General features: G+C 33.3%; 1 protein-coding gene across 1 annotated transcript in view; it reads left to right on the top strand.

Moving 5' to 3' along the window:
• LOC118204633 (vacuolar protein sorting-associated protein 72 homolog) overlaps positions 1-18628 on the top strand; it is a 90015-nt gene extending 71387 nt beyond the window's left edge. Inside the window, exon 7 of the mRNA XM_085808067.1 lies at positions 18136-18628. Within this exon, the coding sequence (XP_085664193.1) occupies positions 18136-18466 (331 nt within the window). The 3' untranslated portion in view covers positions 18467-18628. The remainder of the gene's footprint in view (positions 1-18135) is intronic.
• Positions 18629-19855: the final 1227 nt, after the last annotated feature.

Genomic DNA, 19855 nt, shown 5'->3' with positions numbered 1-19855 from the left:
GTGCTAACTTGATACCATAGCATTGTGACACAACTTCATGTAGATTTTAACAATCTATTCACGGTTCCCCTTGGAAAAATATATAGGTCTGTGCGTCCACCCAAAGAGATGCCACCCCAAACACAGGCACTGCCTCTTCCGTATGCATCTCTCTCTTTCACGGATGTTTGATGGATGATAACGGGTTCCAGGTTCTCTCCATACGAAATAATGCCTGTTATCGTGTTCTAGACTGAACCTGGACTCATCCGTCATCGTGCCCACTGCAAATGGTCCCTCCTATGGCGTGACTTGAGCAGCACTCAAATGGTTGTTCGCCTCGCATACAAACGACCTTTGTGAAGCCTTCTACGCACAATTAACGCTGACACCAACCTCCCGGTACCTGCAGCAAGGGAGGATCTAAGAAGAGTCGTAGTAGTGGTTCTATTCTTCAGTCCACATAATGTCAAATATCGGTCATCAGCGCTCGTCGTAGCAGTTGGCCGTCCTTGGCTGAACCTCCTAGGTGCCAAATCTGTGATTTGAAATTGCCTCCAAAGTCTATGAACCATAGAAGGACTCCCATTTAGCCATTTGGCCACTTCTGTTCGACTTGACTATCCTGCCTCTAGTCTCCCAATGGCTCTCCATCGTAGTTCTGCACGCAAATGGTGCCTGGAGGTCATTGTTACGAATTGGCTATCTCAGATTTCTGATGTCGATGTCACTGTCACAGCGAAATATGTGGGCTTGCTCTCAAACTTGGACTTTTATGCTCCTTGCAGGTGACGTATTCCGAGTGCAGCACCACTAATTTGCATATTGGAGTTTCTCAGCTACTCTTACTTAGCAACATATTCGAATATTACACAGTTTGGCTTATTATTGAGGGAGTTATCGCTATTTTTGTGATTTTTCCTTAATTTATGATAACCAGTGTAGTATCAGTTTAAAGATTACAATTATTAAATTTTCTTGTGACGTGTTTATTATTCTAGTATTTCTGATAGTAAAGGCAATGTTCCTTTTTATAAAATTCAAACGGTGAAAGAAAGCCGGAATCAAATTTTTGTTTTATAATATCTTTATTTTTTTTTCTCTAGCGCTCGGTTTTTACTTGTTACTAAAATGTAATTCCTTGTTCATTTCAGTCATGACAACACTTCAGTAGCTATTGATGGATAAAGTAAAAGATAGTTATTGTAACTAATAATAATTGTTGCCTACATCACCCTCCTACCAGTAGCCAAGTTATGTTACTCTGAAAACATGGTGAGACAGAAGAGACAAATATCTATACAATACACTGATACAAATATATACAAATTGAAATTATGCACAGAAACATAGTTAAGCTTTAAATGAATATGAAAGAGTTTTAATTTCAAGAAAAGCCAATAGCATCATTGAAACGAACAGGAAGTTTTACTTTTCTTCCATCGCGTGTTGATTTTTAGGTTGTTCTAGTTGCTGACTTAGCACTGATGTATGATCATTTTTTTAAGGAGACGATGGTTCATTAGGTTGTAACACATAACCTGTCTTTAATCTATCCACGGAGATATTAAATTGTTTATTTTTAATTGATAGAAGAAAATATTTCGGGGTTCTTTGCAATACCAAAAAGGGGCCTTCATATGGGTGCTCCGAAGGTTTTTTTTACTTTCTCAACCTGCAGAAACACATGCAAACATGCTTAAAATATTTTGTTTACATTTGGATTGGTAGGGTTTTAAGAGGGCCATCTGATTTCGAGGATTACTTGCAAAATTATCATTAGCTATTGGCAAGTTTGATTCTTCAAAAAATTTAGCAGGTAATAGCTTTGCTATAAACTGTTTTAACTATTGTATATTTACAGTCCTCCTGTAGAGCAGCTCGCAAACCCATAAAAACTATTGGTAATTTTCTGTCCAATAAAGAGAGATATGACATCTAATAGTTTTTTTAAAGTACGGTGTAGACGTTCAATTTTCAATTACTCTGAGGATAGTGAGAAGTTTTATTGTTTACTTTTACACCACATTGCAAGGCCAAATTTTGAAATAGTTCTGAAATAAAAAGTTCCTTTGTCAGTAATAACACAAGAAGGTGCAACAAATTGGGTAATCCAATGTTCATAAAAGGCTCTTGCTATACTTTCTGCAGTGATATTTGATAATGTTACCACTTCCATCCAAGAGGTAAACCGATCAATACACGTAAAACAATATGTGTATTGATTAGAAGGTGAATAAAGCCCAATTAAATCAATGTGCACGACACAAAATCTTTCATCTGGTGCTCGATATTGAGAATATTTCGGTTTTGTATGTTTAGTTAGTTTATTTTTCTGACTGTTGATAAAATATAGGGCCCACTGTTTAACATCTTTTTTTATAAATTGCCAAATGAATCATCTCGTAATTTCTTTAACATTACTGAGGATTCCGAGGTAAGCTAAAAAAAGAATTGTATTAAATATTTTCATCCGAAAGTTTTTAGGTATGAATGGTCTGATGTTGGAAGTGGAGATATCGCAATATAAGTTTTCCTGATGGTAATAGGTGCTGCTTAATATGCATTGATTTGGAATGTTATTTCAATTGTTGCAGTTCATCATCATTAATTTTTGCATCCTTGCATCTGTTAACAGGTCAAAATCAACAACAGGTGAATTGAAGTCCTCAATTCTAGATATCCTCTCTGCAACCACAATGTTTTGACCACTTATATGGCATAGGTTAGTAGAGAATTGTAAGAGATATTGTAGCTTTCTAAGTCGTCTGGGAGAGGCTTTGTTATTATTATGTTTAAAATCAAATGTATGTGTTTGAAATGTTTAATGGATAAGTATATACCCAGAAGCTTGCAGTCGTAAGCGCTATAAGTTTTCTGAGCATGATCATTTTGGAAAAAAATGCAGTAGGCTTCCATCCATTTAGTTTTCTTTGTTGAATAACTAAGTCCAATAGCCAAATCAGATGCGTGTGTGAGAAGTGTCAGAGGGTAATCCGAATTGGGGTGGGCCATCAACGCTACTCGAGCAATAATATTCTGTTTGCATTTTCCAAATTTTTTGTGGTCTCATTGGTCCATCGTATTTTGTGTCGATCTTTTATTGTAGATCCTTTCAAAGCTCATAAAGAGCAGCTTGAGTTTCTACGACATTTTTTATGTAATTACTATAGAAATTGATTGTCCCTAAGTAGGAATGAAGTTCATGTATAGTTTCTGGCGATGGATATTCTATGGTAGCTTTAATTTTTTGAGGTAGAGGTTTTGAGCCTTCAGTGGATATTTGATAGCCCAAAAAGTCTATTACAGGGACTCCCGAAACTGATTTGCTAATATTAATTTGGAGACCATATTTATCTAAACGCTGAAAACTTTTAAGATGTAAACAATGTTCTTCCTCACAAGAAGGGGAAATCAACACATCCTTCAAATATGGTAACACAAAGTCTAAGCCATAAAAAACTTCATTGATGAACCTCTGAAAGGTTGCAGGGGCATTTTTGAGACCAAAATTCATTATGTTGAATTGGTAAAGACCAAAAGATGTGATGATGGCAGTTTGTTTCTTCATCCTTCGTCTGCTACTGAAATGTGAAAATATGCTTTAAAAGGGTCGATTTTAGAAAATATGGTGAGTTAAAATATGTTGAAAATCATGAATTCGAGGAATGGTATAACGATCAGGTATAGTTAAATTATTCAGTATTCTATACTCGCCACACCATCTTTCTTTGTTACTATGTGTAAGGGACTTGGCCCATTCTGAACTAGAAGGACTAATGATGCTATTGGCTAGCATGTATTTGAATTCTCTTTTAGCTGTTTTCAACCGTTTAGGGTCTAATTGTCTTGGTTTACAATTTACAGGTTGTCGTTTAGTTACATTTTGATGTTTCACATTATGTTTTACACAAATAAGAAAATTTGGTTGTGTTATATTGGAATATATGGCAAATAAATTGGAATATTAACAAAAGCTGCTCGTTGTATTTACACTTTCATTAATAGAGATGGGTGCAATGTCACCATAAACTGCAAGGTTTATCACACCATCAATTAACCATTTATGCTTTATATCAATTAATAAATTGAACTTATTCAAAAAATCTGCACCTGATGCGGGTTTACTAATTTTTGCGACAAATCAGAATTGAAATTCTATGTGCAAACCAAGATCAAGAATTAAAACTTCTATTCCGAACGTATTGATTTCTGTATTATTTGCAGCATATAATTAATAGTCACTAATAAGTTTGTGTTTCGCAGTACGAGGAATAAGGCTTACCTCTACTCCTCTGTCAACCAGTTGTTTTGTCCGTGATAAATAAGCAGAATCTATGGCAATTTTCTTTATTTACAGTAGCAGAGCCTGCCGCTAATTTTGATTTTCCAGCAGGTTATTTTTCCATGCAGAGTGGGCTTTGCATCTGTCAGGAAAACACTTTTCACGAAAATGGAAATAACAGTATTTGCTATTCAGATTATAACGGTTGTGAGACTTACTTTGATCATAAGAAGATCAACTGCTATATCTTGAGTGAGAACGAGAATTCCTTGTGGCACTCAGTTTTTCTAGTTTATTATCCAAATTTTCAAATTGTTGTCGTAACTTGGGAGTGGCATCTGCTCCTAGAGAAACAGCACTGCTGGCACAGTATAGTTTTTGTTTCAGTTGCATTTTGATGATACAATCAGCCATTAGTGCCAGTTTTTCCATATCTTCATCACAAACGATTAAAATAATGTGTTCACAGAATCCGGCATTTTCTGCAGGAGAAGTGTTTTTAAAACTTTATTTAAAAATGCCATCAGTAGCAAGATTTTTCCTTTTTTTGTAAAAGTTGACTAGGTTTATTGTCTCCAAGTCTGTGCCTGTAAGCCATTTGTGTAGACAGTCATTTTCACTCTTTTTAAAAGTGTTTAGAAGACGTTCTTTAGCAGCAATATATTTTGTTTTGCTATTGTCACTTAAGTTCCACAAACTTTCAACAAATTTTGCTTCCAATTCCGAAACTAAGTAGTTGAATTTAGTTTCTTCGGAAGTTACTCCACAAATAGAAAACTGTGCTTCTATTTGGTAAAACCATATTTTCGGCTTTTCAACCCAAAAAGGAGGTATTTTCACACCCATGCTATTTCTTTTGTCTCCGACTCTTCAGGTTTTGCCATCTTTATTTATAATTCCAAGGTTACCAAGGATGATGCCATTTGTTCTTTTTTGTAAAATTTAGATGGCAAAAGAAAGCAAGAATCAATTTTTCGTATTATACCATATTTATTTGTTTTTCTATCACTCAGTTTTTACTTGTTACTAATAGGTAATTCCTTGTTGATTTCAGTCATGACAACACTTCAGTAACTATCGATGGAGAAAGTGAAAGGAGAGTAGTAATTAGTTAGTAGTAGTTATTGCGACCAATAACAAATGTTGCCTACACATGTTTCTATGTTTATAACATCAATATCAGTCTTATGCTGTCAAAAGTCTGTCATTGAAGCATTTATTGCATATACAGTACAAAATCCGGACTCATCGGGACTTCTGCGATTCCGGATTTGTGATTTCTTCGGATATTAGATTATCAGTTTAAATCTAGTAAGATGGCATGTAGAAGTTATAAAACTAAAAATACGAAATAATGAAGTATTTTTGATCTAAAGGGTATGAAAATTTAAAAAAAAAAAAAAAGCTTAATATTTATTTTTTACCTTATAAGGTATTTCTCCCACTTTCCAAGCGTCCTTCGTGGTGTAGTGGTTCTGCACACTGGGCCGGTATTCCAGAGGTCTGTGGTTCGAATCCCGGCGAAGGCGGTTGCATATTTTTCATCTTTTCTACTTCCAAATTACCTAATGGCTTTACAACCTTATTAAACATTTCTTTCATTGTAAGTTGCTTCGTTTTTTGTGCTAATACTTTCTCTTTACAGACAGACATAATCTTTTGTTCAGTTACATTGTTGAAGTCCTGTAACTGCTGTTTCGAGAATTCTGACTTAACTTGTCAATCGAAATTTTCTCGTTTTCAGCAACTTCTCTGTGACTTTCTTCACTATCGGTAGCGGTATTTATTTTCTGGATCTAGAACCATACTACAGATTTCGCCATTCATTAATTGGTTGATAATTGAGAAGCAATGTCAACATAATGAAAACTTCTTTTATATCATCTTCATTTATTACCCCTTCTCCACATTTCTTTACAAAAACCTTTAAAATTAGCGGCTATCATCTTCAAATTTAGCTATCCTACACTATACATATTTGGCTATGCCTCATGAGCTTGGCGACTAACGACAAGTTGTTCCGTTAAATTGTATCTTGCATTGAGACAATTAAGCCTCAATTGTATTAGATTAGTTATTTATTATACTTAACGTCTATTTCGTGCACATGCTTAAGGCAAGCTTTATTGAGGGCTGGCTCTAGATATCTTACCACCTGATGCAGTCTCTGTGGGTCCTAAATTCTGCGACTCGGTGCGACCGTACGAGCCCTGGCGCTTGTTCTGGATTTTTGTGAATAACAAATTAGTTATTCTTGATTCAAATAGCCCTAAATGTAATCTTTGTGTCTATGGGTATCATCAACAAAATCTATTTTTAGCATATGGAAAGAAATTTTTGGTAAATTTTTCTTCGTCAACATTTTTTAGCGCATTTAACTTAAATCTGTAATCATTGCCAAGTGTAATGTCAACATAAACGGGTACCCTACTCCTTTATTAGTCAATTGCTAACATAAAAAAAAAATTGTTTAGGCATCGCTACATGAGTCATTACTCAAGTTGTCATGTGTTGATAAACATGCGGTGATGAAAGGAAAGTATAAATAATGATTCGCCAGGTTGGCTTCAGATCAACGATGTATCTGTGTGGAATGTTTCAGTTTGAGATGTGTGCCAAGCAGATATGCAGCAATGGAGCCAAATTACTGATCGTACAAATTTATGCTAAAATGATTGTTTCTTCAATAACAAGGTATTTTATTTAGGGAAATGAAATTAAGGATCGGGGCTCTTTAGATGCCTTATTATGCGCAGAAGGGGGGAATCAAATGCCCATGCGTAAAGCCTATGAGAAATAATTTGTTTATGGTTTTGAAGTCCGGATTTTAGATCATTCCAGAAAATGAACGTTTGGATTTCGGACTTTGTACTGTATAACTTTCAATACGATGTTGATATGCTTCTGTTAAAACAAATCTTCATTTAATGTTAAGGTGCATTAAATCATTAAAATTTTGAAATTTATTTTAATGATTCTGTCCGATTTATTGTGTTGCAGATACTGGATTCTAAAGTTTAAAAAAAAAAATTAATTTTGAGTAAGTGCTCTGAATTTATATGTTGGCTTCAAACTGTAAACCAGATTTTAATTGAAGAGCGGCCAAAGGTTCAATGATTTTTATTCTCCATATCTGATATTGGATGAAGAAATAAATTCTATTTTTATTTTCAGTACATGTTGAAAGTATTTCCGCTCTTTTGGCTAATTCAGTAGCAGTATTTAAAATGTGAGCAAAATATTGATAGATTTTTGGTGAAGCAGCATCAACCCCAAAATAGAAAATCATGTAAATATATGTCATCATAGAAAATGCATCAGAAGTTATGCATCAACCCCAAAATAACAAGCAAAACTTCAGAAAGGTGAAGCGGCTCCCAGCAGGGGCCCTATTCATTCGCTCCCAGCGGAATTGCCATGGAGGTAGGAAGTAAGATGGAATGGCTCTAATCGGTTTTCCCCATACACTGCTTTGAAGCACTGGCGATCCCTTCGTGGGTCATTTAACCCCTTAATTGGTCAATTTTTTTCCAGAAATGTTCCAAAAAAAGCATATTTTTTATTGCATATAATTAAAGGCCTAACTTAGTATAAAAGGAAAATGAAAGAATTTTTTAAAAAATTTTGATAAATAATGAATTTAAGCATTTTTTTATTTTATAACTTTGTGTAACACAAATGCCCCTACATGTTGGCTTTTTGTAATCACGGAGTTTATGCAGTGAAGCCTATTATACAGATCTCACGAACTGCAAGTCTAAAAGAAAACTTACCATACGTTAAAAATTCATACTTCCAATATCATTGTTGAGTAGTCCTTTTTTGTGTGATACAATTTAAAACACGGTGTCAGACAAAGTCCTACATCACAATCAGGACAGAAATACCGTGTTTCCTTTCGGATTCTCTTTCCACTTTCATTCCTCCTGGAACAGCATACAACGCATTGTCTGGCAGGTCTTAATTTTTTTCTCTGTTGGAGCAATAACTTCTATGAAGTGTCTCTCATTGCAAGTCATCCCAGAATGGTATTTCTAGATAATTCTGTTAACAAGATCAAGTCTGAACTGTAACTGAGTTTTCTTTCCACCTTTTTTACAATATACGACATACGAGTTCCATACGGCAATATCAAAAATGTGGGAAAAAAATTTTCTATAATATTTTTTTCCTCTCTTTCTAATGACTTCAAAATTTTTCAAATTTTGGTCTATGCGGTCTACTCCTCCCATTGTGTTATTGTAATCCATAACGATTTTTGGTTTCAGTTTCGTTTCAGAGCGGACCTGTATTTCTACCTTTGCAGTATTATGAATAGTAGACAGTAATGAAACATTCTTTTTGTCCAGCCACTTCATAACAGTAACTTTTCCTCTCTGAAATGCAGTAATTTCTCCTTTTTTTAGTTTTTTCTTTTGCATTTCCTTTGGGACTTCTTTTCTCTTTAGATTCAGGGTGCCATATGTATCCGTTCGACACGAAATTGATTTATCAGCTAATTCTGGCGACAAATAATAGTTATCCGTCGTAAGACAATATCCTTTATGCAGTAACGGAGCATCATTGTCATAACAACTTGTGACGAAATACATAGATTTGAAAACTCTGGTTTCAGAATCGTGTTTTTGCCTGTGTATATTATTACAGAGCATACATAACCAGAAATCGATTCGCACAGCATGAAGCATTTTATTCCAAATCTTGCTCCTAAAAAAGGGGAATATACTGCTTCCACCCTAATCTTCCTTTGAAAAGCATAAGGCTTTCATCTATAGTTACATCACGTTGTGGTGTCACCGTCGAGCGAAACTTCTCATTCAGATGTTTCAAAACTGGCCACAATTTCACTAATTTTGGGCATTCGTGACTTTGTGCATCAAATGCTGAATTATCTGAAAAATGTAAGTATCGTTGCAAAAGGTGAAATCGACGATGAGTCATTATTTGGGGGAAAAAAGGCATGTACATCTCTTACTCCAGTACTGATCAACTGCGGGCTTCCTTATAATTCCTTGCAGTATAACCAGAGCAAAAAATATATGCATCTCTTCCTGAGTTGTTTGTTTCCAAAATTTACTTCATGAGAATTTTTTTGCAGTGCTTGACTGGATGCACTGTGTCGCATATCTGTTTGTTTCTTCCACAATTTTATTCATCAAAGAAGAATCAATAAATGCTTCATAAAATTGTAGTTCATCAGAAGTATCATCAATTTGTATATTTACTGCTGGAACACCAGTAAAATTTAACCTGGGACACGGAAGAGGCAGGTTTTCTACATCAATTTCAATAAAATTTCTAGCAGAAGTCAAGTCTTCATCGGAGCTGATCTCACTACACGTGTCATCTGAAGAATTATCCAGAACATTACAAGACAGTTCTGAATTTGTATCCGAATCATTAGAAGCATCTAACAATAAAGTATCATCATCTATTGTATCATCCATAACTAAAGAGCTTTGAATTCACAACCAAAAAACCGTGTAGCAAAACTTTCAAGAACCAAGAATGCAAAATATTTTCGACTTCCGGTAACAAAAGAAAAAACTAGTTAGAATGATTTTAAATAGTGTGGAAAAGCTACACCATCTATTGAAATCTTCTAATACTAAAGCCTCTCTTTCAATATATTAAAAATACGGGCAAATTAAAATAAGAAAGGGGGAAATATCGATGCATGTACACCGTACGGGCAAACCAGATGTGCCCAATGATCAGTAGCCCGTACACTGTACAGGCAAACCAGTTAAGGGGTTAAGTTCAATGGGTTTTGACACGATTGGATGTAAATATTTTGTAATTACATCGTAAATATACATATAAATGCATATATTTTCTTTTTCTACAATATTTCAGTCTTAAGTATATAAAAAGAATACATTTTTAAACGACATTTCATTCTGAATGGAATTAAAATGCTATACTTTTCACAGAACAATTTGCTCAGAACGGTTTAATTTGAATGAAATGTTTTCACAAGTTTTCCTTAATTACATTAGAAAAAAAAATTCAGGTAGTTCAGTTTTATTCAGTTAAAGATTACAAAAATTAAGATCAAAGTTTACAATTAACACTCTAGTCCAGGGGTAGGCAACGCGGCGCCCCCGATCGATTTTTAATGCCCCCTGGCTGGACTAATGTAAATGTATGATAGCCAGAGCAATTTACTTACTCTTGTCAAACGGCAGTATACAGCAAGTACTGTCTGACCACGTATTCCAGATCTATGTAAACATCCGGTTTGGGGCGGAAGTGGGCACGTCTATGAGTTATGTAGGGGTGAGTGCAGTAGCCCGGTAGACACAATGTCCCCTGACCTTCGATTTCACCCACACCCCTTCGACCTTCGAGAGGGAAAAATACCTGCGCTTTTCGCCCACACACCCCTTCAATTAAACTGACCCATCTTGGCCCTCAGCCAAACTGCTCTCGCTAGCATGGTTAGACAGTAGTCAGTTGAGTTTAGGATTGTGCATAGATTAGCAGTTTGCTAACCTTGAGCGTATCTAATAACACGCACGTATTTTTTGTTAGTGTGTGATTGTATTTCGAATAGACCACGCGTAGACCGTGCATTTAAAACTACCAAGTAATCTGAAATAATTCTTTTCTTTCAAAACCCTTCATGGATAAATGTAAAAGAAAAAGAACATATTATTTTAACGATGAATGGGAACATCTATATTGTTTCTTTGATTACAAAGGGAAGTGTATTTGTTTGTTGTGTAATAATAGTGTGGCGATTCCCAAGAAAAGTAGTATTGAACGACATTTTAAGACCGCTCATACCAATTTTGATAGTGACTATCCAATGAACTCTGAAATTAGAAGAAAAAAAATTATTTCTTTAAAATCTTCAATAACTAACCAGCAAAGTTTTTTTACTAAACCACTGCAACAACATAAAGCAGCAACGATCGCGTCATATAAAATATCGCATTTGCTAGCTAAGAATAAAAAACCATTTACAGATGGAGAATTAGTGAAAGAAGCCATGTTAGAAGCTGCTGATTCACTTTTTGAAGAATTTAAAAATAAAAATTAAATAGTTTCAGCTATAAACACGTTGCAATTATCAGCACAAACTGTTACTAGAAGAATTGAACTAATTGCGGAGAATTTGGAGGCAGAATTAGCAAATGATATGGAAAATTGTATTTTCTTTTCGCTACAGATGGATGAATCCGCAGACGTGACAAATATATCACAATTAGCAATTTGCGTGAAAATGGTATTTTCTGATTTTACAACAAAAGAAGAATTCCTTAAAGTTCTGCCATTAAAGGGAAGCACCAGAGGAGAAGATATCTTTTCTACTTTTAAAAAGTATATAATAGATGTAAAATTTCCTGTACAAAAGTTATCGTCAATTACAACAGACGGGTCACCAGCGATGACTGGTAAGAAAAAAGGATTTATTTCATTATGTAGACAGGATTCCTTATTCTCGAAATTTATTTGTTATCATTGCCTCATACATCAGGAAATGTTATGTGCAAAAACAATCGGTTTTCAACACGTATTTACGATAGTAACAAAAATTATTAGTTCCATAAGATCGGGAGCTATGCAACACAGATTGTTTAAATTACTTTTAGAAGATGAGGACGTTCAGTTCACAGATCTTCTTTTACATACTGAAGTGAGGTGGCTGAGCAGAGGTAAAATACTTGAGCGGTTTATCATGCTTTTGCCACAAATAAAGGAATTTATTGCATCAAGAGGCGAATTTTACGAGCAATTAGAAAATAAGGATTGGCTAATCGACCTCGGATTTCTGAAAGATATAATGGCAAAGTAAAATGAATTAAATGTAAAAATACAAGGGAAAACTCAGCATATCGCTGACATGATTAGTGCAGTAAATGCATTCAAATGCAAGTTAGTGTTGTTGAAATCCCATCTATAGAAAAAATCATTATCACATTTTCCAAATATAAAATATACTGTTGAGAGTTTAAATTTGAATAATGAAAATTTTACTGCTACATCATATTTAGAAATTATAGATAAGCTAATAGAAGAGTTTTCTTCTAGATTTGAAGATTTTGCAGCATTAGAACCCGTTCTAAGATTTTTCATAAATCCATTCAATGTTACTGAAGATGATGTCCTTGAAATAGTTTCAGTGTGTTTCGAGCTTCATAATATCGAAGACCTAGAATTAGAAATAATAAACTTGCAAGTGATATTATTTTAAAAGCTCATAGTAATGATAAAATGTTTTGGAACTTAGTCGATGAAAATAAGTATCCTATTTTAAGGAAATGTGTGCTAAAAATTTATTCATGTTGTGCAACAACATACAATTGCGAGTCTTTGTTCTCAAATATGAAATATTTGAAATCAAAATACCAAACAAAGCTTAATGACTCACATTTAGATAACTGTTTAAGGACCAGGAACTCTAAATATATCCCCAATTATAAGAAATTAGCTGAAAATATGGACACCCAAGTTTCACACTGAATTATATGTATCATTATGTATGACACCAACAAATTAAAGTTATAAAAAATCTTTCTTTTTTTAATGCCTATTTATACCTGTTGATTATCTGTAAAATATGTGCCCTTGGTGATTTTCAAATTTAGTATTGCACCTTTTTAAGGACAAACAGGTTGCTGGCCCCTGCTCTAGTCGGTTCATTTCAAATTAGAGCAGCTTTTATTTTAATAGTGAAATACTTTCTAAAATATGATATGATTTCTTAGCTTCTGGGCCATGTTTTAAATCGAAAAATCTAAGTAAATTTATAATTATTGCTCTATTTGGTCCATTTCAAGTAATAGCACTTTTTATTTTTAATTTCATCCGTAATTTCAACAATGCATATTCTAAAAATCTTCTTTATTACCACCTTAAGTACGTATCTCATATTGCTTTCCAGTATGAACAATTCTTGCTTAAATAGTTTTATAAACATATTTATCAACAGGATTTCAATTTATGCTTACAGTTAAATGTTAAGGTTATTATATATTTAGATAATATTTGTAATCATTATGAGTTTAGATACATTTAATAATTGGGAGTGCTTCACTGTAATTTTCACATTAGTTTATGAATGAATAAATCCTTCATTTCAAATACATTTATAAGTAATTTTAATAAATATTTACGTGTTTTGCTAAAGGCAAATGACTGCTTTTTGCAAACATATGCATAAATCCCCGTATATATTTCATATCTATGCATTCAGTATAGTTTTCGAGTAAAGTAATTTACAATAATTTAGCATATACCCAAAATTTTTACATAAGAAATATTTATAAATGTAATTTGAATGAAAATTTCATGCATTATTTATCATATCCACTGAAAGGTCACTTTTTCTTCGAAATTCCTCTACGATGACATCTCTCCTTTAAGGCAGATAGCCCTTGCATGCCTTACTCTATTTAATAAAAACTTAACCTGACCTATGTGACTAATTACAAATATTTTAACATGCATAATTTTATATTTACATTTATCCATCAAGTTTCAAACTTTTGACTTGAAACACGTTTTAGGATACATTCATCATCAAATTTAAATCTTCTAGTAAATATGTGAAATCTAAAATTTTGCCCCTTTTTAATTATGATACTGAGAGCAAATATTGAAATATGCTCCTGTTAGCCATTCTTTTTGTGTAGAAATGAGACCTGCGTACGTTAAGCGAGCACAAATCTCGAATTTCCGAGAAAAAAAGACTGATGGGAAACATTTAACAATCTTGAATGAATAAGATGATTCATGGTCGGACCTTCTTTGGCAGGATACACAAATGTTTTCACCTCCGTCAATTGCCCTGTTTTCAAATTCTTAATAAGCTGTCTTGATGATGTGGCACGTTCAATTGTTCACATCATCTTGATCGCACAGGGTACTTTTGCCGAATTTGCAAATGTATCCGTTTTTTGTTCCACACATTTATGTAAAACTGTACATAATTTTACACAAATGTAAGGTTACAAATCAAAGCTAACTTATTGGCATATCTGTATGTATATTTATTAATTTTGATGGGGATTGCAGCATTTGGTGATTTAATTTTTACAGCATTTTTTAATTAACCCAAATAAGTAAAATGTGTAAACCCAATGTGATCATTTTTAAGTTATATAAAAGTAAAATAAGTTTAAAATTATCAACTATAAAGCCTCTCCTCTAAAAATTTTTAAAAAGTACATGTCACAATAATATGTGGATGACAAAAAGATTATTTTATTTAAAACATTTTGGCATTTGGAACATAAAATAAAAGGAGCGAATACTCTATCAAGGGTATCAAAAGTCGTATACAATTTTAAAGCTACCGTAAAGTATTTTTCATTCTTTAAGCATAACATTTTTGCTAAAAGCTATATTTTTGTAGTTCAACAGCTTAGAATTTTATAAAAAAATTCATAATCAAAATTTCTGTTGTTAGTTATTGAAAAATAACCCAGATGTGATTTTTGCATAAATGTCACTAAACTATACAAATGGCTATTATCTATCACACAATGAATGTTTCTTTTATGCGGAAATGTCCTGTTTTTCGATTTTTATGGAACTGTCGTATGTCGAAATACCATCAGAGCGCTGTCAAGGGAGCTTATGAATATAAACAAAAAACACTGCAACTGGAGACTGAAGCTTCAGAACAGTGATTCACTCATAGTGCCGAACTGGCCGTTCCTTCCTTTCATGCCACTATGGAAATTGGTGGGGGGGAAAGAAAACATGAGCATATATATTGCTTGTTGGTTGCTTAGAGCAAGATTTTGGTTGGACGTATATGTGCTTGCTAAGCGCTTAAAAGAGTATTTTAGTTGGGTATATATATATATGTTTGCTGGACGCTGAACCCTCTGACTGCTCAGTTTGTGGACCAAAATCACTTCCCCCTCTCTCTACCATATTTTTAATCAATATATATTGGAGAATTGAAAAATGCACTTTTTTCCCCTAGAAAATATTTTTTTAATAGATTTTTATCTTGAGAAACTAAGTTGCCAGAAAAAACAATTTCAAATGTTATCACCAAAAAAATTCTTTTTTTTAACAAAATTTAGTCTAATTACAGTTAATTTCTATTTATTGCATAATATAAAACCATAAAATGTATAAAATTTAAGAAAATGTAAAGCGCTGAGGGAAAAATACCTTAGTAATGCAGTTTAGTATGATAGAGTTCAAAACAGGGTTCAAGGCAAAGTCCAACTTCACAGTTTTTGCACCAGATTCAATAAATCTAATTAATAATTTAATTGAATAATCGAGATAATCACTGAAGGTTTTCTAGTAGCCATTTCTGTAAGAAAAAAAAGCAAAAAGTGAAGTTTGAGCGCTAATACCACGTCCTTTCAAATGCCGCAATTTAGTGGACAACTAATGATATCTCTTGGCCGAAACGTAAACTAAATACCTAATACTGTATATAATTTATTTCAATGGTTAAACAGGGAAAAAACAGGATGCACTCCTCAATAAAGTAAGAACAACATGCCTGCGGAAATCGCGGGATAAGCAATTTTTGCTACATTTGAGTTGTGCGAGAAAATCAGCCAGATGGTTGCAAGCATGACTTTGGTTGAACGTTATATATATGGTTCAGCCACTTGAAGGGTTACGGCTTTCCTACATCTGTAAAAGGCCACTGCATGTACTAAGCTATAGGGGGTGAACTATACTAAAGAATTAAGGCATAATTAATGCCAATTAAATGATAAACATTCCACAGACATGCTGTGGCATGTTCCCTTAACTAGATATGATGACTAAGTGAACAGTTATCCTCTTTTTACATAAGGTGGGACTGAATGGAGCAATATGCTACCTTAACTGTAATAAACGACGAAATAACTCCGTAGCTAGCATAGCAACATAGCTCATCTGTCCAGTTAGAAATGTTGAAAAATTAATTTTTAAAAGAAAACCTTTAACCCTTTTAAGGCGGGCGTCCCATATACACATTTCCTAAGAACGTCTCTTACAGCCAGTCGTCCCATCCACGCATCACTAGAGTTTGCATTCAGAGGAAGCGTGATGCGTATACGCATTTTAAGCTAGAATGTTTTTCTGAAGGCCACTAGTTGGCATTCTATGTCTATTACTTTTGAAATAAACTCAATTTTAGGTTCCTGACCTTGAGTTTGATGTATTCTGTCTGACTTTGGTATTTTACTCATCAACTGTTGCGAGGGTGGGGGGAGGTAAAGTGTAAACAGAGGTGGGCTCTTTAAATCGCCGCGTGATAATACAAATATTCTGATTTATATCCAATTCCTTATTTTATTCTATTTTTTCCCTCTACTATATATGGTCTTTTAGGGCTAATATGTTAAGTTCTGTTACGTTTTGCATTGTCTTCAGATATATTTCCGTTTCTTCTCTTTTATTTCGGAGACCTCACCTCCAGTCTATTATGGCGGGAAGGCCCTATTTATCAGAGGAAGAATACCCTCGTATGGTTAATGAACCATATAACTAATTCAGATGAGAGCAATGATTCTTTTTCTAAAGAGTTAGAAAGTGATACTTCTTCGTGCTTCGAGATTTACCACACTCAGTCTTCATTTTAAATTTTGTTACTTCTTACTGTAAATAGTCTTTATTGTGTTGTTTTATTAATTTTAAACTTTATTGATTAATTTTATCAATTAAAACTTTGGAATAATTTGAATAGCACTTCCAAAAATTATTTTACAAGATCAGGAAATTTTTAAATATATTTTCATGTAAAATAAAGGAAAAAACATTATTAAGGGCTAATTTTAGCATATATAACAGATGAAGTAATAATCTAAAATGATAACATAAATTACAATGCTAGAAGTGAAACTTTTTTTAAAAAATAAAATTAGGTTTAGCGATGCAAAACCTCCATCCTTTACGGTGACTGCCTTCGATTCCCTTCTGTCCCGCACGAGCGTCTTAAGCAAAGGTGCACCGTCGTGAAAATGTTAAATCATGAAAACATATTACAGTCAAAAGTCTAATCCGGACTCGGCGGGACTTCGGCGATTCCGGATTATCGGTTTTTCCAGATTATAGATCATCAATTTAAATCTGGTAAGATGGCATGCAGAAATTATAAAATTAGAAATATGAAACTGTAATTTATGAAATAAAGAGCAATTATAATCTAAAGGGTCTTAAAATTTACAAAAAAAATCTTAATATTTATTTGTTTACTTTATTAAACATTTCTTTCAACGCGCATATGCGTAAAGCATACATTACGCATAGTCGAAATTGGAAAATTGCAACCAGAAAACTATTTGATGTGTATTCGTGATATTTATAATGACGAGGAATTTGATTTAAATCATATCAAAGATGGAGTACATCGAGATAAAATACTACGTTTAGTAAGGAATTATATTCCAAGTAAAATAAAAACATCTGCCCTGAAAATGAGAATAGTGCTGACAGATCAACTTCCAATTCATTGCGCGCCGCGGCGTTCCCCCACGCCGCAGAGCAGCATGAAATTGATAAACAGATTTCAGAATGGTTAGATAAACAAAGGATATATATGCCTTTATCAATTTTTTGCCGCAATTCCACTTTTTGTTTGATGGATATCGAAACATGCTTTTGTTTTGACATAATTGAAAGTTCAAGCTTACTTTTATAAAATTGCTCTAACATTCTGCAAAAAATAATAAGCCAGATCCAATTTGAATATTAAGGAACAACGTAATCTGCAAGATTAACTGAAATAGATAATTAGATAATTTTAGCTTAGCTTACACTGTCCGTTATACATTAAACGCGCACATAATGTGTTTACACATACGCAGAAAGTTTGTAGCTTTGAGGTCCGGATTAAAGACTTGACTGTAGTAATATCTAGAAAATACTTTTCTAATGCAATGGTAATTTTTTATTTCTAGGAAGGAAGAAAATAAGACAGTAGGTCAGTATTCAAGAAACTTTATAACATTCACAGATGAAGATACAATGAAAGAAACTTTTAATTATGAAAAACCTGAACCTGTAACTAGAAGTCGATGTGTTGTGACTGGTTTACCTGCAAGGTATTTTGATCCTCTTACGAAACAACCTTTTTACAATTGTACCGCATTTCGAATCATTCGTGAAGCTTATTACCGTCAAGTGGAGAAAAAGGTTAATCCTGAACTCCCACATGTTGCCAAGTGGTTGGAATGGAGAGAAAATGTTAAGGCCGCAAGACAAGTATCAAAAACCTTCAGAACACCTTAAAATTTTGTTTCTGTAAATTGCCATAATCTTTGGTACATTTTGTTACAATAAATTGTCATCTTTATTAAAATAGTGTTACAGTAAATTGCCATCTTTATTAAGATTTTGTTGTAGTGCGTGTTATGTGTATTAAGATTGTGTTATTAAATGTATTTGTGTATATTTTAAGTTGTTTTAATTTTTTTTAGAATATAAATGTTTGAGTAAGTGAGTTGCAGTTATCATAATCTGTATTCGAAAACTGTAGGGAGAGTCGGCCAAATAATTTTGAGTATTATTGTGTTTTACTTAGACTGTGAAGTTTTTTGCAGTTAATTTGCACGTCCAATCACATAAAATAATTATTATGAAATGGTTTTAATGGATCCAATGTTTTTTTTTAGATTTGGTAACAAAAATATCATAGCAATATACAAAGGAAATTGTTTTTAGTCTACAATATTCAGTGAACCATTACAGCATTGAAAAGAGATCCACTTCTGTCAGAAATATTTTAGGAGATTTGAGCATATTTTTTGTTGGGTTAAAAAAGCAGGGTATAAAATTAGTTTTATTATTATTATTATTATTATTTAAATAAGACTAAAAAATTGTACATCACACATTGAAGATTTTCAAAGTAATTAAAGAAGTAAAAACAATATTAGTAGAGATCCAGCTAATAATTAATAACAGACATGGAGATCTGTGCTTAGTGTTTTAATATTATTCAGATTGTTAATTAATAATAGATTGAATTTGAAAGAAAAATATTGTGCGCTTTGCCAAATGGCAACTTAGTGCCATGTGGAATATAAAAATATTTTATTTCTGCCAAAGTGCCAACATATTTCTTTTAAATTGCAGAGTTGTTGAGTCAAAAAGTCTAGACGTTAGCGGCCAGTGAAGAGAAATATGAGCCCCCTCAGTCAAAACTCTTGAAACATAGGCAGATGACCCAGTGTTTAAACCTGTGAAGCCTTTTTTATGCATCACAAATGTATTTAATCACGATTGATCAAAGTAGAGAACAGCATTTAAGGAAGGCCATGTCAAAATACCTTTTATAAATTGAGTATTTTATCCACTGACTGTTAAAGAGACTATTCAACACATTTATATTTCTTGAAGATCTACTGAAGTACATCATATTCACACACACATTGTGGGCAAAAAATGGAATATCAGGTTTTAATGAATGTTTCCCGCCACAACAAATATAATCTGCGCAAACAGTTCGTGTTGCCTTGTTTAATCATATTTTATCAATCGATTTTTGACATATAAAAAAAACTTTCTTTAGAACACTGTGTTGTGTAATTTAAAAAATATCATTAAGTGCAGCGTGTCTGAAATGGAACTATCATGCTATCATTAGAACCATCATTTTGAAAAAGTCAGCTGCAGAAT

This window comes from Stegodyphus dumicola, chromosome X1 (genome assembly GCF_044657685.1).
Source record: "Stegodyphus dumicola isolate Sdum_Otavi_A_Nest chromosome X1, ASM4465768v1".
Taxonomy (NCBI): Eukaryota; Metazoa; Arthropoda; class Arachnida; order Araneae; family Eresidae; genus Stegodyphus; species Stegodyphus dumicola.
Note: the sequence above shows the minus strand (reverse complement) of the source record. Positions and strands in the feature narration are given on the sequence as shown.